The following is a 23,395-nucleotide window of genomic DNA, read 5'->3' on the forward strand; positions in this document are numbered from 1 at the left end:
ATAACTGGCTACCATAAAGACAAGATTTGTTTAATCTTAAAATCAGCATCACCCAAGTGCCTGGAGAAGACTCATCTCACCTTTGTGGCACATGTCTGGGCAGCCAGACAGCTCTGCACATATTCTGATGCCTTCCTAAGAGGGGTCCAGGGTGAAGGAGCTCCACTGAGCTTCCTTCCAGCCATCACTGTGTGCTGCAGCACTTTGATGTGTCACTACATCAGCACAGCTCCACACATGCAGCACTCACAATCAGCAGCTGTCCTGTCACACCGTGCCAGACCCCATCCCAAGGAGGAAGGTGCACCTGTACTGTCAGTACAGCACCTCACAGCCACCTCTTACAAGGGTTTTCCATCACAGCCATCTCTTACAAGAGTTTTCCACCACAGGAAGGAGCTTTGCACCCAGCAGTAGCACTGGAATGCAGCTGCTACAGGGAATGTGGCTCTTTGGTTTCTGCCTGCTCCACATTCATCAGCTTCACCTCCCTTTACTCTTCACACCCCATGTTGCTCCTGCAAACACTCCCCATGGCCCCACTGCAACACCAGAGCAGTGCCACACACAGAGACCCTGTGCTTTGGAAGGCAAAAGCCACTCACCCCTGAACATCAGTGTCCACCAACAGCCGGACCAGTATCCCTGTCACAGCCACAAGGATTGGGTAATGGTCCACGCTCTCCAGCCCTGTGGAAGCAAAAGAGAAAGGTAAGAGCTTCTGTCACTGTGCGCAGAAGGGGCAGGTCTGAGGTCTGGTCCCATCCAGCTCTGCACTAACCTTCAGTACAAGCCATCCCTCCCCTCCCAAGGGCACACTCCCAGCATGTTTTCATGGAGAGGGACAAAGCGGACTCACCCGGCAGACGGAGGTTGACCACTCTGTCAAACAAGTTCCTTTCAGCTGTCACACGGTTCAGCACCTGGTTCAAGAGCTGTGTAGGGAAAAGCAGAGAGGATTTGTATTTTCTGGATGGGCCTTCCTGTGAGCAGCATCCAAAGAGCTTTGGGGCAGCATGTCCTTATAGTTCAGACTCAGTGCCTGAGAGCTGGTGAGGCACAGAGGGAGGCTCACAGCACACACTCAGCTGGGCCCTGACATGGTACCACATCACAGTGCTTGTACCAGACCAAAACCTCCCATGGAAGAGTCAGTCTGAGGCCAAGACACCTGAATGTCAGCCCTTTCCACCTAAATCTGAATTCCTACCTGCAGAAGCCAAGCTACTTCTGCAGATAAAAGCTCCTGGCAAGCAGAAGCTTCAGTCCCCAGGACAGCCAGAGCCTGTGAAGGGTGAGTTGGCAGCCATGGGCAAAAGCAGTGTCAGCAGGGTGAAGCACAGTCCAGGTCCTGCCCTGCCTGGAGCTGGCAGCAGGATGGACCTACCAGCTCTGCAGAGATGAAATCAGCTGTGATAACACTTAATTAGCCACCATTAGCTCTCACCCAAACCCCCAGTGGGAGGAGTAGAGACTGCTCCAGGCTTGACACAACTGCTGCAAGCTGAGCACCATCTCTCAAATGCAGCATCCCTCTTCTTGCTGCCCCAATGCACAACAGCACAACACTGCACCCCTCTGTGGGCCTGGTCAGTGGTGGGGTACAGCTTCACAACAGTACCAGGTAGCAAGGAGGAAGCTGCAGCACCCTCCTCTCTGCTGCACATTCCCCAGCTTGCCTAAGCCACCTGATAAGGGCACCCCACTTTCCTCCTCACTCAGCTGAGCACTTCCCTCAGGATTATGGTACCAGACCCTGCTACTTCTTACTTTGTTTCATCTGCTCAGAGCCCTGAGTATCAAAATTGTGGTACTGCTAAGGTACAATCCAACTTGTAAAGGGCAGTCTGCCCTCAGGGCTTTCCAGTATTGCTCATGCTTTAGAAAATAAATTAATTTACTGGAGCCTAAGGGGTGTTGCAAGTTGGAATGGGGCTGTCTCAGTCACTGTGGCAAGAAAGTGGAGATATTTGGTACCATATTCTTGGACTGAGGGATAAAGGACCAAGATGCCTGCCCAAACACTGGACTGTATGCCCTGTGAAACCAGCACACAGCTCCTTACCCAGAAATACCACACTTTCTGTCCAGATTTCATGACACTGCTTGTCACAGGAGAATTCAGCATTTACTGGCCCCTCTCATAAGGAAGATTTATGCAGTTGTCACCCTCCCTCCCAGTAGAGGTAGAAATCAGCTGTGACCAGAGCAGTTGCACAGGAGGGGAGCAGTTGATATGCAGAGATTTTAGGGAGCACCACTTGTTCTGCAGCAGCAGCTCTAAAGTACTACAGCAACAGGAGCCCCCAGTTCACGACACATCTGTAGAGAGGGCAGAGGGGTCCTCATGCCCCACTAGATGCTGCTTCTTCACACAGGATGATACCTGGGCAAGCCTACGAAGCAGCAGCTCTGACGACGGGCGAGTCCAGTCGAGGAAGATCTCTGGTGCCAGTGTGACAGTCATTTCCAGCACCCTGAGCAGGCTCACAGACAGGTCAAAGCAGGTGGCACACACCTTCAGCTGGCGGCTGTCCACAAAGTTCCTCTCCAGGCGCTCTGCTGCCTGCTGGATCTGCCAAGCAATGCAGACAGCTTAAAAAGGAGCTCCTCCCCAAAAGGAGTGTGACCCCCAGCCCAGTGAGCTGTGCCTTGAGCCTTTCTGTGTGCAGGACACAGCCCCCATTGAGTGCTGCATCCCACAGCCCTGGTGCACACACACCCACCTCCTGAATCATGCCAATGAACTCGGAGAAGGCCCAGTTGAGCTGGTTCAGGACACTGTTGAGGAAGCTGGGGGCCAGGTCACGGTCACTGCGGAGCAGGTCTGCCATGTGCCTCTGCAGCAGGGTGGAGGGACACGGCTCTGAAACCAGACAGACACAGCTTCAGTGCCTGCTCCCAGGGCAGCCACAAGTGAGAGACCAGCCCTGAGTTTGGGAAACGTTGGCTTGTGCCTTACAGTAAGCAGAGATGGCAGGACACTGGGAGCTGGCACAAGGACTATTCTGAGCAGTGATTGTGCCTGTTGGGCTTCCCAGCACTTCTTTCCAATGCCAGCCTGAATTAGCCAGGAGAGAGCCCTCCGTGCTCACTGCTGCCCACATGCACAGGAGCACTGCCCTGCAGCTCAGCATCCCTCTTGCTCAGCTCTGCAGAGACCCATGGTCAGCTCAGCATGGTCAGCTCAGCTCCTGACACCAGTGTGGCAGCAGCTGCCCAGAGCCAGCACACTCACCCGGGCCTCACGTGGCAGTGCTTGTCTGCCTGTGTCTGGGGAGGAAGGTATCCAGTAAATCCCACTCCTGAGAGGCTTCTGTATGGAGGTAAGGCTGGTTCTGTCCTTAGCCGGCTCAGACAGAGCTGCCCACACTCCCCAGCCAGGTTCAGCCCAAGCACAGACACATCCCCTTGGTTTCATGGCATCTCATCTCTGGGCTTCCTCACTATCAAGACCACAGATGAGGTCAGGCCCAGCAGCTGAGAAGCACAGTCAGGGCTTTGTGGGACACCAGCCTCCATCGATGGGCAGGGAAAAGAAGGGGGCACAAATGGGACAGATGCTTCTCACCAGCAGAAGGACCTATTGTCAGCAAGAGGCTCACAAAACATTCAGCACTACAAGGGAAGGGTATTGGAGTTCAGCCCAAAACTCAGGGCTTGGAAAGAGAAACTGGAGCAGATTTACCGACTACAGGGAAAAACCCCAATCTAACTACATTTTCCTCTACTAGAAGCTATTAGAAATAGCAGGTGGAAACCCTGGCAGCCAGGATTCTAGCTTCTAAACCAGGACTGCCATGCCCAGAGGAACAAGCTGTGCTGTGACTGCAGAAGCTCTCTGGGGTTGCAGCCTACTCAAAGGGCCAGCGTGGGCAAAGCAAACACAGGACAACTTCAATCCCATCCCTACGGATCAAAAAGCAAGGCATAACTACAGGCAGATTGCTAGCTGGGATTAGCAAAGGCAGAGAGGGATGACAGGAGACCGTCATCTGAAATGGGAACAGGACAAGTTATTCTGTGAATACCCACTAGCAAGTGCAGTGAACTTCTGTTATTATGGAGGACACTCATTGAATCTCACAGTGCATAATCACCCGAAGCAGGCCAGTGCCCTGGCTTTGATCCTGCCTAAAAGCTCATTTTTGGGAGGGATTTCATCACAACAAATGTCTTTGATGTCCCACTCCCACCCCAGCCTTTGGCTACAGTGGCTCAGAGGCTGGCAAAGCCAGACGTCCTTTTTACATATTTATTGGTCTTCTGGGGATTTCTTGCCCAGTGTCCTCTGAAACTGTGCAAGCCTTTAGCATTAAACATGTCCCAGAGCAACATTCCACAGTTCAGCTGGAGGAATTCAGATTGGAGCTTGGCTCCTACTCAGGTTATTTGTTAATATTTATCCTTTGTAACCCCTTCCTTCTGGTGGCAGAGACAGCAAGATGCTCCTCTCCAGTCACTTCCTCCAGCTAGCCGTGATTCCAGACCTTCATGACAGTCTTTTAAAAGGGATCAACCCCAGCCAGTGCAGTTTTTCACACTGAAACTACCCCATCTTTGTCCCTTTTGCCATCCCTCCCTGAAGCCCAACACCTCCCCCAGGTTTTCTCTGGAGAGGTGGAATCAGAAGCACACACAGTATCCAAACTGCAAGCACATGGCAGATTTGCACAAAGGCATAATGTGGTTTTGGTTTTGTTCTGGTTTGCTTTCTTCATAACTCCTGCTCTGTAATTTGTTCCTTGGACTGAGTATAAGCTGCTCTTCTCTAAAACATTACAATAGGTTGCCAGTTTGAGGATAACCCTCAGGAACTGGTCCTGAGGCACAAGTGGAGAAGCCCAGGAGTCAGTGTTGGGGCGCACCTTGTCTCCTCTGTCAGTGATGGATGAAGGGGCACAGCACACTCTTACTCCACCATTCTACACTTGGTGATGCTGAATTCTACCCATGTTTTCTCTCCCAGTCATTCAGAATTGAAAGGTCTTTTTGCAGGGTTTTTAGTACCTTCTTTTCCCCAGCATCCCTTCAGCATGTAAAAACTGCTTTTTGTTAAAACTGCTGACAAGTACCAGCAGTTCTAGGCAGAGATCACCAGCCTTCAAGTACCAAAGCAGTTCTAGGCAGAGATCACCTCTCCTCACGGAAGAACTCTGCATGTTGTCCTGCTGGTCTGTTGCCAAAGCCTCTTTTACTAACATTGCAAGTCAGGACAGATCTCAGGATGAACTCCCCAGCCAGTCTACCTCATTTGAAGGCAGCTTTGATTTTTTGAAGGATGCTCCTATGCTTGTAATAACTTGTTTCATCCTGATTTTTAGCCAATGACTATTTCCTCACAGTCTTTTTTCAATGAGTGGTGTGATTCTGCAATTCTGGGTTCTTAAATGCTTTCCCTGGTGCTGGCAGACTGTGCCAGACTATAAGAGCATTAAAAACTGCTGCCTTTTGTCAAACCTCTCCACAGGTAAATAGGTTTATTGAAGGTTTTAAAGCTAACACCAGGAAACAATTATTTCCTTGGCTTTTGTTGATCCCAAGAGGATTCTGAATCTAAAGATGCTGAGATCACTGCTACTCTTTGAAAGCAACATAAGGAACATACCCTGGAATACAGCACAAACAGCTTCATTACTTGCACAAGTTCCCAGATGAGGTAATTATTACTGGTATCCAAAACCCAGTCCTGGTGCTTGTGTCCATCTTTATTTGCAATATGTTCACCTTTGCTGAGACATTCCCACCCATCTCAGTTACCACTGCCCCCCTGGGCAATGCCACATCCCTTGTGTGCCACTGCAGGCAGGGATGTCATTTCACAGGGAGCCTGTGGATACTCAGTGATGGGGAAAAGTTCTTGATCCTGGCACTAGTAAGTCATCAATGCTTTAAAATTTGTACCTCCCTAATACAAAAGCCACTCAAACTTGGCTCAGTCTTCATTATGATAGGTAAGCATCAGCAATTGGAACAGAAATTGGCAGTTTTTCAAGGCCAGAAATTTTGACCTCAATACATTTAATGTGGGCAACAGAGCGTGGAACCAAGGGGTTATAGATACATCCGATGTTTCCACAACAGAAACTTCCCTGCAAAAATATAAACAAAATAAAGGAAAAGAAAATCTAGGAAGGGGAAGCAGTAAATTAAAACACAGAGTTCTTTAAAAAGATTATAAAGGAGCCAGAAACCCCAGTGCTCCAGCAAGCACCTGGGTTAAAAGGGTCACTGAGAGCATGATAAAGCAAAGACATAAGTTAAAATAGGAGAGGTAAAGTGAACATAATCAAACATAGGCAATGGTAGGCAAAAGCAAGGAGAAAATGGGTAATAGATGGAGAAGACATAAAAAACATCCCTGACTGACCATGGTAATGTAAAGTTTTTTCAGCTGTAGGAAAAAAATATAGCAGAATTATTTAATAGAAGTAGTAATGGCAGAAAGTCTAACAGTAGCAGAAGCCCATTATTAGAGAGAGTTAAACATTAATAAAGCAGGCAAAGTGGAAGCCTTCAATAAGTGCTCCTACTAGATAATGGCAAAGAAGCAGGGTCACGTACTTTCATCACAGGAAGGTAATTATGTACTTTTATAGTTTGCTAATGACCCAGCAATATTTATAACAGGGCTAATCATGAGCCCTCCAGGGCAGCAACCCAAGGGGGTCTCTGGACACAGCAGCACTTACAGTAGAGCTTAAGCACAGAAGGGGAAAGCCCCAGATGGAGCATATTCAGAAGCAAAGCAGCTCCACCCAATGCAAATCTGAGTTTTTGAAAAGCTCCAGATGATCTCTGAGTCCATGTCAGTGCACCCATTCAGAGATGTATTTAGAGAGGACCAAAGGGAAGGCTGCAGGGCAAGGAAGGAGGAGGGCAGGCAGCACTTGGGGGATGAGATATCCGTAAGGTTGAGTGTGAGGCATTGGGATGGCCCAGGGCTCCTGGGATCCCTGTGTGCCTCCAAAGCAAAGCCCTGGCAAACTGGCTAATGTGAGTTTTGGCTTCGTGACCAGCACATCAGGGAAGGTTCCCACCTGCAAGACACCAAAACCTCTGGGGCTGCTAAAAACATGGCAAGGGTGAACAATCCACAGGGCTCACAGAAAGCAAAACCCCTTCCTGAATAAGACAGAGAGGCCAAGTGTTTTTCATTACTGAAAAGGACCAAGAAATAAGTTTACCCTGGTACACAAGTGCTTCTGAAGAATAAAATGTAAAGCAGAGAAAGGCAGGGCAGCAACAGTGGAAGACAGAAGGTGAGGTTAGGTAGGGGAAATGGTTCAAACTGAGAGAGAGCAGGTTTAGATTAGTTATCAGGAAAAGAATCTTTACTGTGAGGGTGGTGAGGCCCTGGCACAGGTTGCCCAGAGAAGTTATGGACACCCCACAATTGGAAGTGTTTAAAGCCAGGTTGCTCCTGGGGCTTGGAACAACCTGGTCTAGTGGAAAGTGTCCCTGCTCATGGCAGGGGGTTGGAACAGGAATGAGCTTTAAGGTTCCATCCAATCCAAACCATTCTATGAGTTCCATCATAGAAGAAATCATAAGCTATGGATTTATTTCTGAGGGTGAGCAATCACTACCAGAAGGGCTTGGACAGTTCAACTACTACCAGTTGATGCTTTTGGTGTTGTCAGATCAAGTTTAGTCTCCTCCTGAAAGTCCTCTTCAGCTTAGGCAATTTGCTGTACTTGGGAAGGGAAGGTGGGTAAACTCTCTGGCCTGTGTTGCACCACATCTCAGCTCAGTGATCTCATGATCCTACCTACCCTCCCTCCACCTGATGGGTGCGTGGGCAGAAGGTCTGGGGCAGAGCAGCCCTGTGATACAACCTGAAGCCACCCTGCAGCTCTTTTCCAAGCCAGGCTGGGCCTGGCACGGAGCCAGCGCTGCTACTCCCACTCTGCGTGTTGGGACAGCACCTGACCTTGCCTACAAGTCATGGTGAAAGCAAAACAAGTCCCTGAGCACAACTACCCCAGCTCTGAACACAGCCCCATCATCTGCTCCCAGAAGCCAAACTGAGGCAGAGCTCTGCTTGCATGAGAGCTGCTCAGTGCCAGCAGAGCTGAGGAATATTTCTGGGAACCAGCAGGGACACAGCCAGTCTTTCTGAGCCTCTTCCCCCTTGGGCTACACCAGGCAGCATCCACTGGTCACCCTCAGTGAGCACAAGCAAAAGGCAGCAGAGGAGACCAGGCAGTCTGTGCTCTGGGTGTTTCATGGATGTTGTGAGCAAACCTCCCCCACTTGTGCAGTCTTCCAATGAAGTATCCCAAAAGCAGGACAAGGCTGGAACACCAGAGGAGAGGCATTTGCCCACACTCCCTTCAGACTGGCTTGCAGCAGCAGACCCAGAAAAAGAGAGACTTCCTTAGCTCAGCAGTTTGTCCCATTGACTCTGCCAGTGCTCAAATTACAACAAGGTGAAGACTGATGGGTGTGAAGGGGAGGGGGGGGGGTTCATCTCCTCCTCCTTCCCTGGGCAGCATCTCAAGGACACCTCTGAGTCCCCTGATCCTCTTCAATTAAATCAGCATTCATTATTGATTTGGTTGAGCCTTAAAATAGCCCTCTTAAGAGTAAGTCCCCAGTAGCCAGCACAGCCCACTCTGAGCTCAGGCTCAGACTGTGTGGAGCCGCACGATGGAGCAAGGCCTCAACAGCTGGGGAGCTGCTGCTGCCCCAGAGCTCCCCAGGAGGGGCTGAGTGAGCTCTGTTACCACTCCACAGGACTGGTGACAGCCATTCAGTGGCTTGGTTGTGCCACAGGAGAGGGGATAGCCATGAGATCCCTCCTGTGTGTGTGCCAGGGCTTTCCATCGGCCTCGAAGAGTGAGGAGGAGAGGAACCTCCAGCAGGGCTCTGACCCCACAGACAACCCTGGTAAAACAGGTGCAAGAGCAGGTCCATGGTGCAGCCTCAGAGACTGACAGAGGGGCACAGCCCCCCTGGCTTCTCCCAGGGATGGAACTGAAGAAAACAATCACTTGTGAAGCTCTCTGCCTACAAGGAAGGGTCGCTCTAGGCAGAAGAGGGGAAGCAGGGAGCTCTCTAAAGCTAATCCACCAGACAAGAGGAGGTCGCACAACAAACTTACTCTGGAAACTAGCAACAGAGAGATCTCCTGGGCATGATGGGCAGGAGAGGAAAGAGAACAAGAGTGCTGTTAGAACAGACAGGCAGCTCCTTGACAGGCTCAGCATACACCTCCATGTGCCACCTGTCCTTCTGTCCCACATCCCTGTGCAGCTCTCCAGGAACAAAGTCTGGCACAAAGCCTTTTCCACAGCAGAGGAGGATCAGGAATGTATCCACACAAGCCCAGAACCTGTGAGGGTAAAGCTGAGGACATGTTCTTCAGATCAAGAAAGGCAACTTCTCTCTACATCTTTCTCAGCCACAACAGAGCTGAGAAATCCCTCAGCTCAGCAACAGTGCTGAAAACCAAACTGCAGTACCAAAGGCAGGACAGGCTCTGCCAGGCTCTGAGAGATGACAGGATAAAACACTCCCTTGATTGCAAACTTATACAGTGCCCTGTCTCCTTGGGCACCTGGTCCCTCTCACAGGGAACCTGCTGCTGGGCAAACATGACAGCTCTTCCCACAGCAGCTGTTCACTGTGCTCATCACAGAGCTTTCTCTCAGGCAAAAACTCTGGTAAGAGTGCAGTCCTGGGCCTCTCTCCTCTCCTTTGGAGGGCAGAACCCCTATTTATGATGGATCTAACTCACCATTTGGCATGCCTGAATCACCAGTAGAGAGGCTGGGGATGGCCGGCCTGTAAAAACCAGGCCTGGATATTTGTCCAGGAACACCCTACTTTGGCAACTATCCCAACAGCTGGCCAGGCCCATAGGACAGCTGCTATAGAAGAGGCTGGTCCTCCCTCAGCACCCATCACAGCCCTGAGTGCCCATCTCTGCCCCACTCACTCTGCAGGCTGGGGAGGCTGGCATCCTCAGGCTTGGTTTTCAGCAGGTGTGGGAGCCGTGTGTATCTGTACCCAAAGCCACAGCCCTGGCAAAAGAGGTAAGGAATGATCTTAGAGGCTGAAAAGCAGTTTTGCTGCTACTGGAAAGTGAAATGTTCAGTGTCCCAGCAGCCCCAGGTGCTGAGAGGGGCAGGGATGCAGGATGCTCACCCGCCACAGCCTGACAAGGATCCAGTTGGTTTGTGCCCAGGGTCGCTGCTCATAGGGAGCCAGGAGGTTCTTCATCATGGAAATCCGCCTGCCAGACAGGGACACAGGTCAGCCCACAGGGTTTGGGAACAGGAGATTTAACAGGACACACAGTGGAGCTGGGGCAGAGCAAAGCCACTGGTAAAAGGGTGACAGAAGGCTCCCAAATCAACTCCACCACCCTGCTGGCAACTCATGGACCCTCAGTGGTGCTTGGCAGCCTTCCTGCTCACTCACTCAGCCCTGCCACCACCTCAGCCCTGCCCCAGCTCCCCAGGAACAGGCAGGGCAGCACTTACTGCTCCTCTGGGATCCTCTCCACAGCACGCAGCGAGTGGGGGTAGCAGACATAGCTGGCCAAGGCCTGCATCAGGGAGTCCCGGATGTCTGAGGAGGAATGAGAAGGGGCTAGGCCAGGCACCCAGGGACACCCCAGGGAGCACCTGAGAGCCAGTGGCCAGGAGGGACTGGCCCTCATGTCTCTGCTGACATGGAGAGCATGCTTAGGCTCAGGCAGATAAGAAATAAGCCCAGACTGGATATGCAGGTAGCTGGGACATGAGTCCTGATCTCAAAAGGGTGTCCTAGGTCATGCATCTATCCTGAAATAAGCAGGATAAGGACAGTGCCCAGCCTCATTTTGAATGTAGAGGCATAAGCACTCAACAGATTCAGCAGACACATCAGAGTAGAAGTCTCGTGAGCCACTGGCAGTGGCACTGGCCAGACCTGTGACATTATCACCCCAAAAACAGAGGAATGCAGCCTTACCTGTGCCCACAATCCTCGAGTCAGCAAAATGCTTGGCCAGGATGGCAGCGAGGCGCATAAGGGTCTCTTCATAGCCTGCAAGAGAAGGAGGGAGCAGGGTCATGGCAACAGCCTGAGGGGCAGCCCTGTGGTCCCAGTACTCCCATGGACACGGCACAGGCCATGGAATGAGTTTCTGCTACAGTTAACTGCAGCTTAGTTATGTGTCTAGTTGTTAAAATAGAGAGCTGGGAGGACACAGTCACCTCCAGGAGAGCCTCTCACCTCAGTCTGCAGAGTCTGAAACAGTTATTCAGGGGAAGATAAAACCATGCAATCGAGTTGGATGGGAAGGGAGAAGGGCCTGGTGCAGAAGAGGCTGAGCAATGCAAAGAACACCCTAGGTCTATGTAGAAAAGCCATGTCCAGCCTGTATGCCCTGTAGAAACCCACTAGTGCTCAAGTCTGCTCTTGTCCAAACAAGAGCACTTTAGCTATGTCCGATTGGTGGGAAAAGAAGTTTTTCTTGCCTTCATGGATTCTAGAAAGCACAGAACTATTTGCTAAGAGCTCAGCAAGGTCATTTACCCAGGAAAACACAGAATGTGCACAGACAGAATCCACCTAAACACAGACTCTTGACATCAAGGGGGTGGTCACCTCCATAGGAACATCTTCATATCCCAGGGGAATTCAAAAGCAGTCCCAGGGGAATTCAAAGTGCAGTTTCTGCACTCATGGCACATCCTCTCCCACACAGAAACCAGAAGGCCCTGGTAGAAATTGCTGAGGCAATCACATCTTACAGCACCTCAGCCCATTCCTGATACCTCCTTGGAAACAAAATCCACAGCTGCCAGTCATTTTCACTACAGCCAGCCCTGTGACAGCTTCAGGCAAGGCATGGGCTCCCCACTAGAGCACAGTGACCACAGATCACCACCTGCCCCAGAGCTCAGACAACACACTGGTGCAGAATATGACACAGAAAGGAATATGCCCAACTACTGCTTCACCATAAGGATGTGGCTTGCTTTAGATTTTATCAGGCCAAGATCAGGAAGCTGTCCCCACCCCCTCACCTGGAAGCTCCTCCATGCTGTTGACAGGGCTGAAGTAGTTCTTGAGTGCACTGTAGCTGTTCATAGCCACGCTGAGGTAGAATTCTGGCATGAAAGCGAAAAGCGAGCCCGTCCTGTCACCGTGCTCAATGGTGCGGATGCACACTCGCAGCAGCCAGTAGATATCCTGCATCTTCTCCTGCCCAGAAAGACAATTCCCAGTCAGCTGACAGCTTCTTTTGGGGGAAACAAGAACCAGCATCACACTCAGACCTCAGAAACATCCCTCTATTGGAGATCTTGCTCAGACATCTTACTGCTCTAAGTTCAGTAACCAGATCTGTGCCATTTGGTCATTCCATAAAGACACAGAAGTGGCAGCCAGATGAAACAATCAGAGATCTTCTCCACACCAACCTCAAGCTCAGAGCATGACTCTCACTAATGTGATGGTTTTGTCTCACCAAGCCTTCAGACCCTCCAAGCAGGGTCTCCTTACCAGGACATCTGCAACCACAGAGGCCTGGCAAACAAGCATGTGAGTTTTGATTCCGAGGACACTGCTGAAAGAAAGCAGGCACTAGCACTTTCCAGAAATCTGCTGGAAAGAAAGCTGGTCCATTGTAGGGATGAAAGCTCACACCAACTCAGATCTTTTCAATAGGCAGCCACAGCCTTTTAGGTCCTGTGCCAGCCATTCAACCAGTTTTACTGTCCGGAGGAACATCAGCCTCTTGTCTCTCTAAACAAGAATCAGAGGGTCCTAAATTAAAAACAGGAAATTTAAAGCAATCTACATAACTTTAAGCTATAAAAATGGGCGCCACCAAAGCCATAAAAAGAGGAAATATTATTTCATATCCTGAAATGCCAAGAAATAGTGTAAGCAATAGCTACTTGCATAAAACTAGATGGAGAAGGGTTACAGTTCTAATTTAGGAAAAAATTAAAATCAGAGGTGCAGATAATGCATTTAATTTGCTTAATGGCTTTTCTAAAGTATGTTGTTTTCATCTTTGGGAGATTTTCATGGGTTTATTCTGCAAATTAGGCTGAACTAGTGCAAATCAACTAAACCGACTAAAAGACATCTTTTTCTCAACACTGACCCACATCTCAGCTAAATTTTTACTTTCAAGATAAAAAGCAACTCTGCAAAACAACATTAAGGTTGAAAAAGCTGAATTTGGCTTTAAGATTTGATAACCTCAAACATCATTTCAGATGTTGCCAAGCTAGAAGAAAGTCTACACCAAGAGGATACAAAGATGTAATTAGCCAGTGAGATAGATAAATACAGTGTTGTAATAAAATAAGCTGTAATTCCCACAGGGATGTTTTGAAGGCAGAATTATGTGCTTTAAACTACAAGTGCTTTGAAGCAGTAGCACTCCCTTTTGTCTAACTTTGAATACCCCAGAATAAACCAGTGGCTAATTCCCTCGAGGAAGGAGCAGCCTCTGCTGTGCTCTGACACCTCAGCACAGGGCAGGACTTCACCCCTAGACAGAACCAGGCTCCTTCTCTCCAACAGCAGCAGCTGGGATCACACAGATATGACCCTCCAGTGCACACAACTCCCAGGGATTCAGGAGCTGCTGGATGGCTGCCTCCCTCAGGAAAGAGCAGGGACTTGAGATGACTGTGAGATGGAGCCCTGAAGGCACAGGCTCCTCAGTGCAGCCACATTCCACAAGCTCACTGGGCTCCTGGGGCACATTCCTGCTCTCCCTGCAGGCCATACAGGCCAGGATAGCAGCACAGCCCACAAACAGGGAAGGCTGTAACCTTCACTCCCAGATGCTGCTGATTCAACAGCAAAAGTGACACTGCAGTCCAGTATGACAATGGATCATCTAGAGACATGAATAGTGTTCCTGCATGGGCCAGCACAGTGATACCTGCAGTGCACCCTGGTGATGCCTCTCAGCCTTTCCAGAGGAGTCTGGGAAGAAAGGATTATTTTCTGGCACGCATAGGCTATTGCTAATGCAGCTGGAGAGCTTGTGCCTTGCAATCCTGCTTGGGAGGGAAGGAGGGGGCGAGCAAAGTGCTCACGAATCAGGATCAGCCGCCACAGTTCTGCCAGATACGTTCACAAGAACTCTTCTTCCCCTACCTGTTTACATCCTGGGACACACAAAAGCCACAAAGAGAGATAGGGCAAGGCAATGGAAGTCAGAAAAAAATCAGCAAAGTGCTTGTGAAAAAACAGACCAGAGCTTTTATCCTGGAAAACAGTGAATTTGGAGGGAAAGGAACAACCTGTGCAAATAGCCACTGCATTAGTAAATGTGGAATACACTCTCTGCGTGGAAACCAAGTGAAGAAGGGGAGAACACCTGAAGAAGAACCCCTCAGCTTGGATCCCACGGATTCCAGGAAGAGCTGTATTAGTGACATGCCTCTGTGACACAGCACAGCTCAGGGAAATGATTGAGAGTAGCCTCTGTCCTCTGACATGTCGTGAGAACTGAATCTCCCTTTGATCTGCACCCTTATCTCTGCAGTGCCCTAAGGGAAATCTTACAGCACCATGCACAGCTCAGATCAGACTGGGATGATCACTGTGGAACACTGGGGGACAAAAGAAGAGCCAAACCTAGAAAGAAGTCTCCCATACACAACAAGGGAAAAAGCAGCCCCAGAGATCACTGGCATTGCTTCAACACCAGGAAAACGACACCTGTGATACGTGAGCCAAGCAGCAGAGATGCAAAGGCTCACTAGTCTCCTTCCAGCTGCCCATGTTATGCTTCTCCCCACCTTTGAATAAATGGTGACATTTATCCAAGCGAGGCGCCGGCTCAGGTGGTTGAGCTTCTCGGAGAAGACCTTTTGGCTCTTCAGAAGTTCCTCATGGATGTCTCTCCTCTGAAAAGAGTGCAGAGATGTGAGGGCAGATGTCACTGCCATTTATAGCATTCTTTTTCAGTGCTGGACAAACAATGCAAAAGCATATACCACCTTGAGGCTAGCTAGGGGGTATTGGCAGGGGAGAAAAGGGTCAGCAGCCTTTCTGTGCAGGGAGTGGGAATCAGTGCTATAAAAAGCACTTATCAGTCTCAGCTGAAGCCCACAAGGCCTGATGCAGATGCTTATACAATTGGGCAGGAGCACTTCACCCTGCCACATTCTGAGGCTCTGCCAGAGAAGGAACTGGGAATCCAGAGACACTTACCCTCTTTGGGCAGCGGCTGATTTTTTCCTCTGTGTCTTTCAGTGCCATGGCATATTCATTCACATCATCTGACACACCAACCATCTGAAGCAGTTTTCAACAATAAATAAGGTTTTATTTCCCTCTTAACATACAAGCATGCAACCAGAACCCCAATGGAGGTTGGCAGAAGGACAGGGCACACACAGTCACTAAATAAGCAGAAAAAAGAGGTGGTGTAGAAGCACGGAGGCTGGGGGAACGGATTCCTGCACAGCATGCACCACTTACCTTCCCAAGCTGCTGGTGGACACTGAGGTTGTACATCATCACTATCCCATCCAGGACTTCCAGGAGAGAGTTCTCAGTGATGGGCTGGTCTGGCTCTTCTGGGGGTCTGCCCAGTAAGAGACCATCATTTCCATGGGTGCCTTCAACTGCAATGCATTCCCAAGACAGGAAAGAAGTTCTTAGCAAGGAATTTTGGCACCTCAGCTTATGCCTGCTTCTCTCTGAAACCAAAGCCCTGCTGTGCCTCTGTAACATGGAGGTTCTTCCCAGCCCATGGGATTCACTAGATACCACACTACCACACCATTCTCATCTTGCTGCCTGCATCAGGCTATCTGTTCAGACTGACCCAAGTCATGCAAATTCCACTTCCTCAAGCCCTGTATATGCTTCAGAGCCCTGCCTGGTCCACTCAAACAGCAACATGTGCTGCTGCTGCACATGTCATCCTCTGGCTGGTCTGTCCTCAGAGCAAATGTGGCTACAGCTGCCTCTGAACTGCCTTCCTGCAAAGTCTCACTGCATTTGGAGGAACCAAGGCAGCATCTCCTTACACACTGAGGGTGACAACATCACCAGCATCATGCTCAGGATGGCAAAGGGGTCTTTTGCCAGCATGCCCTGGGAATGGGAAGGAGCAATGCTGGCAGTAAGGAGATTGCATTCCTCTGGGGAGCTGGAAGATGCCATTGTGCCAGGGCTCAGCTGGGCCATGCCAGCACACAGCAGCAGTACTCACTGTCCTCCCTGGTGCGCTGCTCCACGCGCAGCGTGAGCACTTTGATCTTCTCCAGGGTGCCAAGGGGCCGCCGCGGGTTCATCAGGCTGACGGCAGCCGTGCTCAGGAACCGGTTGGCCCGGCCCAGGGTGGGGGAGCTGAGCCAGGCAGGCCTGGCAAGAGCCCCACCAATGGCCAGGGCAGCAGAGGGGCGCTGGGACTAGAAGGAAATGAAGGGAGAAACAGTTACAGCTGGTTTGGCTGCCTGCTGTTCCTCCCCTGACCCTGTAAGGATGTTGGTATAGATGCTCAGTGGCCACTGGAAGATGAGCAGGCAGGGTAGCAAATGGGTAAGTCCTTCCTCCAAGGGCACAAAGAGCAGACCTGCACAGCAAGAAACTGCTCTGTCCACAGCTGCCTTGCACCTTTCCAAATGCAAGCACCAAGAGCTGCCATGGAGGGGAGGCAGCACATTCAGATCAGTGGGTGGTCAGAGAGCAGGGCACAGAAAATTTTGCCGTTCGAACTTGGTGCACCCAAGACCAGTCTAGTGACTCATCCAAGTGCAGCCGTTCAGCTAGTAGCTCATGGACTGGTTACAGTCCTGGCCCAAACCTGCCTTGCTGTAAAGCAAAGCCTTTCTAGCCAGAGGCTAAACTTGCTGCCCCAGCACCAGGGCCCCTGCAGGTGAATAACACAACTCACCTGTGCTGCTGATGTTGCTGATTCCTCATCTTCATCCAGATCATCCATAGTCACTGCCTGCAGCTCGGCCGGGTCAATCAGGATGTTGGCTTTTGCAGCCAGGTCATCTGCACAGAGCACACCAAAGCAGCCACAAATGCAGGAGTCACTCTTCATTTACCATGAAGAAGGCTCATCCTCTTTGCTGCTTCTCAGGAGTAGAGAAGCAGCCAGAAAAGTTGGATGCTCTAATAGAACAAGCTCACCTGTCTCAAGCTTCCTTACTTGGAACAGAGACCAAGCAGCAGCAGGTGCTGCCCTCTCAGGACCCATTTCTGCTCCTGGTCCTACCAGCTACAAATAGGACAAACTGAGGAACCAGGAGACAACCACCAGGGCCAAACTGGACTAGTGTGGGAATGGCAACTCTTTGCCTGAGACCATCTTTAAGCATCCAGCTCTTCAATGCTGTCCCATGATGTGTCCCTAAGTCAATAGGACTGAGACTCACACCCAGAGAAAGGCTATGCTGATGGTTTACACTATACAAAGCCTGAAAAATGTGTTCTTTAGTCCACAGCTCTGCCTTTAAAGCTGGCCCAGGATACCTTGGTAAGAAACCATGGGAGATTACGTGGTTCTCAAGCTAAGTAATCTAATTTTGAACAGCCAGAGATCAACATGAGACAAAGAAAATGGTTCTCATCTTGCAAACACACTGAGAATGGAGAAGAGACATCTGAGCCAAAGGCAAGCACCACATTAGCCAGAAACTAGAGACAGACCAAGTCCAAGGGAATGGCAAGGGGTTTGTAACCCTTGCACAAGGCAGGCTTTGGAAGCCTAGTGTCAGAGGAGTGTGGTGCACACACACACACAGCTGCACTACATACACAGGGCTGCTCCTCCCTGCCCAGAGTGGTGCATCAAGTAAATCCTGGGCATCCTTCATGCCCAGCAGAGCCCAGCTGATGGTCAGTGCTTTGAAAGCTCCCAGCCCTTGGCTGTGGTGCAGCAAGAGCACCACACCAGAGGATATTCCCAGACTATCCCCTTCCCTCCAACTGCCACATGCTCAATTCAGGGATACAAACAGTAAACTGTTAATTTAAAGGACACACCACCTAAGGGGTGGGGTGTCTTCCTCAGAATAATTTGAATCCCATTAAAATTCAAGTCTCCCCTCCTCGAATTTAACCAAAAATCATTACCCACAGCTCCCTCTCTGGTATGTCTTGCATGAATTCCATCCAAGACCTGGATTCAGGTATTGGCAATGAAAGCACTTACCTTTCAGAGTCTTCTTAAGGTGAGACAAAAGACCTCCAAGTCGCTGAAGGTCAAAATAATCCACCTTCCCATTATAGAAGAGTTGAGGAGGGACATAGGCCTCTAAAACAGAGGAGGAGATTTGTTTTTTTTCCACAAGTCCCATGCACAGGATCCACAAAGTCATGTAAGGGCTCCTAAAGCAGACCCCACGACCCACATTTAGGATTAACATTTAGGGACAACTTTTGTTGTAATAAAAGCACAGGCCATTAAGGCAGAGGTGATTTCCACAATGGAGCAAGCTTTAGATCCATGCAGAAACAGGAGAAACCAACAGCCATCAACAAGACTACCAGCATTTCCTCCCTCCAACCACAGTCACTGGGGTAAACTGGATCATCAGAACACTTGGCAGCTCTCCACTCAGCCACTCCAGCTCTGCCACTTAGTCCCACAGGGACAGTAAGGCACTCACTGAGTCTAGAGAAAAGGTCAGCCTAAAGTAAGAAAAGGGAATGCCAATGGGGTCTAAGGGTGGGAAAGCAACTGGCACTGATTTAGTTTCCCCTTAATTCCACAGTTTGGGAACTCCAAAATCAGAAAAATATCTTCCCCAAAACTCTGACTAAGGGATCTTAAGCTGCCCTTCCACAGATCCACAGTCAATAGTGGTCTCTGCTCCAGAGCAGACAGGTGAATAGCAAACAGTACAGGTGTCCTTTTGTCCTTTGTCTCAGATCTGGATGTTAACTGGAATAGATCTGCACACAGAAGCTTCCCAGGATGACAGAAGGCTCAAGCACTCATTAGAGACATAAAATTTACAACATTCTGGAAAGCATTGCCAAGAGGAAAACCTTGTCATAACCACAGAAAAGCCTGCAAAGCCTCTCCCCCAGGCCTCACCTTCACTGCTCAGGGCACCTGGGGTCTTTGCTTTGTGGCCATCCCAGAAGTAGCGCAGAGCAGCGATGAGCCGGTGCAGGAAGCACACCATGTACTCTGGTGGGCACAACACAGTCAAGTTCTAGGGCAAGAATGAGAGTCCAGCATCAGGGCAGGTGTGAAAGTGCATCTCAGTCCAAAGGGCTACACGAAACAGGCAGAAAATTTAGTGTGCTCAGCCGTGCTAGCATCTCTAGCTTACAGCTCTGACAGAGAGCCCACACCTGATGGTGGGCAGCAGTTTCCACCTCCAGGAAGTTTTGGGACACCTCTGTCAGGGGTCTGACAGAGGACGAGGGATAACACACACTCCATCATGAAAGATGTGGGTGGTGATGAAAACAGGGATGCAGGTGAAGAAAGGGTTTCCTTACAACAGTAGATGCCTGCCTCCCAACGCTTCAGGCCAACAGCCCGACCTAGGGCCAGAGGAAAAGTCCTCCCCCAGGCAGTGAGGAGGATGCCAAAGCCTATAGCTCCACTGTGGCAGAGCACTCCACAGGCATACTCTCTGAGAGGCTATAGGAAGATATTCAGCTCCTACCTAAGACTTCCTAAGGACCACTTTCCCATAAATCACTGCACAGGACTTATCTAATTTGCCTGGTTTCTAGCCTCAGATCTCTCCCTCCTCACTCCCTGCCATATCTAGACCTCAGTGGATCAACTGCTGGAAGCAGCCCAGCCAGAAGGGCAGAGTTCCCAGCCTGAAAATGCAGAGAGCCCTCAGGGTCAGGCTTGTAGAAAGGCTGGCCCTCTGACTTACCCCTCTGTTGCTAGCATTTTCCTGAAGAAACTTGCGGAATTTGTTTAGGAAGATGTATCTGGAGGCTTCCCCCTGCCAGAAGGAAAACCAGGTAGTAAATCTAGGATTTACAAAGCACATCACATGAAGATATTGTCACAAAAGACCCACAGAGTGCTTACCCCTCCTCTGTCTTTGTTGTTCAGCAGCAACTTCAGAATCTGAACCTGGAGACCTTCCACCACTAAAAGGGGGACACACATCTGCCATCATAAAACAAGCACTGGAGAGCAACTACCCAACTCCAACTGCAGCACCCTGTCCCCAGGAGAAAGGCTACCTCCCTAGCACAGGGGGCCCAGGAATAACCAGTGTCAGCAGAAGGCTAATCCCACCACTGAGAATTTTCTCCTCCACCACCTAGCAACAAATTCATCCATAGCTAAAAAACAATGCATAGGTTTGCTCCTGCTCCATGATGGGGGGGCTGCAGGTCTGTGCAGTGGGGTCCCAGCACTCTTACTGTGCCATCAGAACAGAGCATGGCTGGCCCCACCTTTGCACCACAGCCTGTCCTGGCAGGAACACAGCTGTACTTCAGTGAATGGGATTTGGAAACAGATCAGGGCTGCACAAAAGGTTTGGGATCTTGGCAACTCCCCTCCTTCCTCACAAACCTTCAATGCGTTTCTTGAGCCTCTGGCAGCCTCTTTCATATGCCCGACGCCTCAGTCTCTCCTCAGCACTCTCCTCCTTCACCTCCTTACTCTCTTTGCCCTGGTTGGGGGACAGACACTGATTAGTAGGAGACCACTGCACAGAAAAAATGATTTGCCAGAAACTCCCTTAAACAACGTGAAATGGAGAGAACAAACTCCCTGAAACAATGAGCCAGTGTGTGACTGCAGCTGGCAGCACACCTAAACAAGTCTCCTCCAGCCTTGTAATTAATAAGGGCAGGAAATCTTTCAAGGACACCCCAGTCAACCCAGTAATTCTTTAAATAGTGGGAGGTTCCCTTCCAAATATGTTGCCACAGAAAACTGTCTCCACTCTCCTGTCTGAGCATCACACTCAAACATACTAAGTATGTCAAAAAAGGTGACAGGAGAATGGAGAAACTACAGCTTTCATATAGCTCTGCAGGACCCACCAGTGCTAACACAGCTGGAAACAGGGAACAGCCAACTTCCTCAGCCAGAAAAAGATGCAAATGGCAAGCTACAACATTTCCTCAGCCTCCTCGGTGGAGGTGCCTGTACTCACCTCCTTGGTGAAGCGGTTTGGCCACCACGTGGTGGGAATGAGCTCCTGCAGACCTGCCTCCTCCACACGCAGCGGGCTCTTGATGTAGAAGAACACAACAGAACGGAGCACGTCGAAGCTGGGCTGGAGTTAAAGCAAGCACAGAAGCTACAATGGGAAAAGGGACAGGGCACATCTCCAGAGCTGTAGTGAGAGACTCCTTTCCAAACTACCACTGCAAGATCCAGAGGCCTCCGGAGAAGCCACACACAGCTATCATCAGCTGCTCAAATGCTACCACAGAGCTGCACTGCTCTGAAAGTGGTTTTCCTCTAGCTCATTTCTACCAGTCAGGTAGAAATGAGCTCCTGTGTATTACTAGGATGAGAACTATACAACACTTCTCCCTCCCCTCAAAGCAGGACTTTGTAGGGAATGGTGTCAGGCAGAGGAGACTTCACAAATGACCTCTCAAGACAGGGGTGGCTTGTTTCCCTGGACCTACAGGTCCTTGAAGTGTCCTTGGCTGCATTATTGAGGGAAGGGAAAACTGAGACAGGAGGAGGCACAAAGGATACAGAACATTGCTGAGTAGGTATTTCCTAGATTTCTCATGCTTCAAGACTGCAATGGTGAGCCGGAGGTAGTGGATCTAGGAAACAGGAGAAGCAAAAGTGACTCCGTCTGCAGAACACACAACTCTCCAACAGCTACAGTGTGAGGAAACTGCCATCTTTGGATGAAACAACTACAGAATCCAAAACATCATGTACCTTTGGACAAGGGGACATAACAGAAGCTGGCTAGTCACAGATTCCTGGGGATTCAGAAGTGCATACTTACTTGTAATCCCAGGTCTGGGATGATGGGGGAGAACCTGTAAGCCCGCAGCAAGGACATCAGTAGCTGCTTGAGGCACTCATGCACTTCATACTCCTGAGAAAATAAGAAATACATTGTAGAACAACAGCAAGGAGTTGGAAACAGCTATAGTTCCCAGAGTGAGACCTTGGAAGGAAGCATTCATAAATGAATGAAAAAGCAGCTGCTCTGAATCCACGGTGTCCCTCTGACTCCACAGGAGAGAGTCCGAGCAGAAGTTGGTGCCAGTGCCTTGCTACAGGAAACAAGTTTGTGCAGAAAGTCCAACCCAAAAGTCACCTACAAAAAGCCAAAGGCCCAGGCCCTATATGTTGGGCAGTCACCAGTTCTCTTATTCCCTGACTCTACCTAAGACACGGTGTTGGTAGAACCAACTCAGAAGAGAAAGAAGTAAGTCTTGGGTAAATGTGATGAGAGAAGAGTTATCTGCTTGAATTCAGCTCGTAGCCAACCAGCAGGATGAGAGCCAGCTCTTCCACAAACACAGCAGTCCTACCAGAGGGCCCAGTCTCACTGCCAAGATGGTGGGCCTGAAAGAGTCATGACATTTTTTCCATGAAGTTTCTCATGGCAGCTGGCTGGGCCAGTGCCCACATCTGTTAACTGTTACTCCAAAGGGCAGACGTGTTGTCTCCAAGCAAATCCCTGGCAGTGACTGGCTCTGTGTAACCACCCAAGCACTCCAGCACCAGCAGCTTCCCAGCTACCTCAAACATTTGTCCCAGGAAGGAGTAAGCTCACTCAGCATGGATAGGAAGGGAAGTTGGAAAAGGCTTTTCTCCAGCAGTGCTGGAGATAGTGAGAGTGCACTGCACACTTCTACCCCAGTCCCACACACTTTGATTGATTTCTTCAGCACATGGCAGCACTTAAGACCTCCATAGTCAAATACACATTAGCAACAATCAGAAGACTATTCTTATTGATAAATTTGATGTTTCCAGAAGCAGGAAGTTATTCACCATCATCTGTTCCTTTAGCAGTAGGAGAAGCTTAGAAAAGCCTGGTTAACTCAGTGTCTGCATTCAACCCTCAGTGCCCGGGTGTGCAGCAGCAGCCAGATGAGCTAATTGAGAGGGTGGTCTACCACAAAGAAAAAAGACGAGAAAGACACTGAGCCCTACCAGCATTTTGTAGGGAAGGTTCCTGTCCTCAGCACCTCCCAGGGTCTCCCTGGGATCCCTAGGGAGGAACCAGCACCCCAAAAACTCACCTCCATAAGAAGCCACATGAGATCCAGCAGCTGCTGAATAAGGGGGTGGGCCTCCACTGCCCCTCCTCGCTCAAGGATGCTCAACAGGAAGGTCATGAGCACATCTTCCACCAGGTACACCTTGCACTGCAGACAAGAGAGCCAGGTCAACGTTCCTCCATGACACAGTCACTTCCCAGAAAAAGCCGGGGGATTACTTTGCCTTGCAAGAGGAGTAACAAGCACTACAGAACCTGGC

At 50.0% G+C, this 23,395-nt stretch overlaps 1 protein-coding gene across 2 annotated transcripts in view; it reads right to left on the reverse strand.

Annotated features, from left to right (window-relative positions):
• The window catches only part of RNF123 (ring finger protein 123), a 47,511-nt gene that overhangs the window by 11,792 nt on the left and 12,324 nt on the right, over positions 1-23,395 (reverse strand). For both annotated transcript variants that reach the window (XM_083869410.1, XM_083869411.1), the window contains exons 13-35: positions 23,158-23,283; positions 21,906-21,998; positions 21,641-21,714; positions 21,084-21,201; positions 20,495-20,594; positions 20,000-20,061; positions 19,839-19,910; positions 19,034-19,154; positions 18,146-18,247; positions 16,877-16,983; positions 16,193-16,391; positions 15,454-15,599; positions 15,184-15,267; positions 14,769-14,876; positions 12,024-12,201; positions 10,963-11,037; positions 10,491-10,578; positions 10,153-10,240; positions 9,944-10,028; positions 2,727-2,866; positions 2,387-2,575; positions 860-935; positions 606-690 (exon numbers count right to left, since the gene is read on the reverse strand). In XM_083869410.1, coding sequence (XP_083725536.1) covers positions 606-690; positions 860-935; positions 2,387-2,575; positions 2,727-2,866; positions 9,944-10,028; positions 10,153-10,240; positions 10,491-10,578; positions 10,963-11,037; positions 12,024-12,201; positions 14,769-14,876; positions 15,184-15,267; positions 15,454-15,599; positions 16,193-16,391; positions 16,877-16,983; positions 18,146-18,247; positions 19,034-19,154; positions 19,839-19,910; positions 20,000-20,061; positions 20,495-20,594; positions 21,084-21,201; positions 21,641-21,714; positions 21,906-21,998; positions 23,158-23,283 — 2,516 coding nt within the window. The remainder of the gene's footprint in view (positions 1-605; positions 691-859; positions 936-2,386; positions 2,576-2,726; positions 2,867-9,943; positions 10,029-10,152; positions 10,241-10,490; positions 10,579-10,962; positions 11,038-12,023; positions 12,202-14,768; positions 14,877-15,183; positions 15,268-15,453; positions 15,600-16,192; positions 16,392-16,876; positions 16,984-18,145; positions 18,248-19,033; positions 19,155-19,838; positions 19,911-19,999; positions 20,062-20,494; positions 20,595-21,083; positions 21,202-21,640; positions 21,715-21,905; positions 21,999-23,157; positions 23,284-23,395) is intronic.

Source organism: Zosterops lateralis (genome assembly GCF_965231275.1).
Source record: "Zosterops lateralis genome assembly, chromosome: 11".
NCBI lineage: Eukaryota > Metazoa > Chordata > Aves > Passeriformes > Zosteropidae > Zosterops > Zosterops lateralis.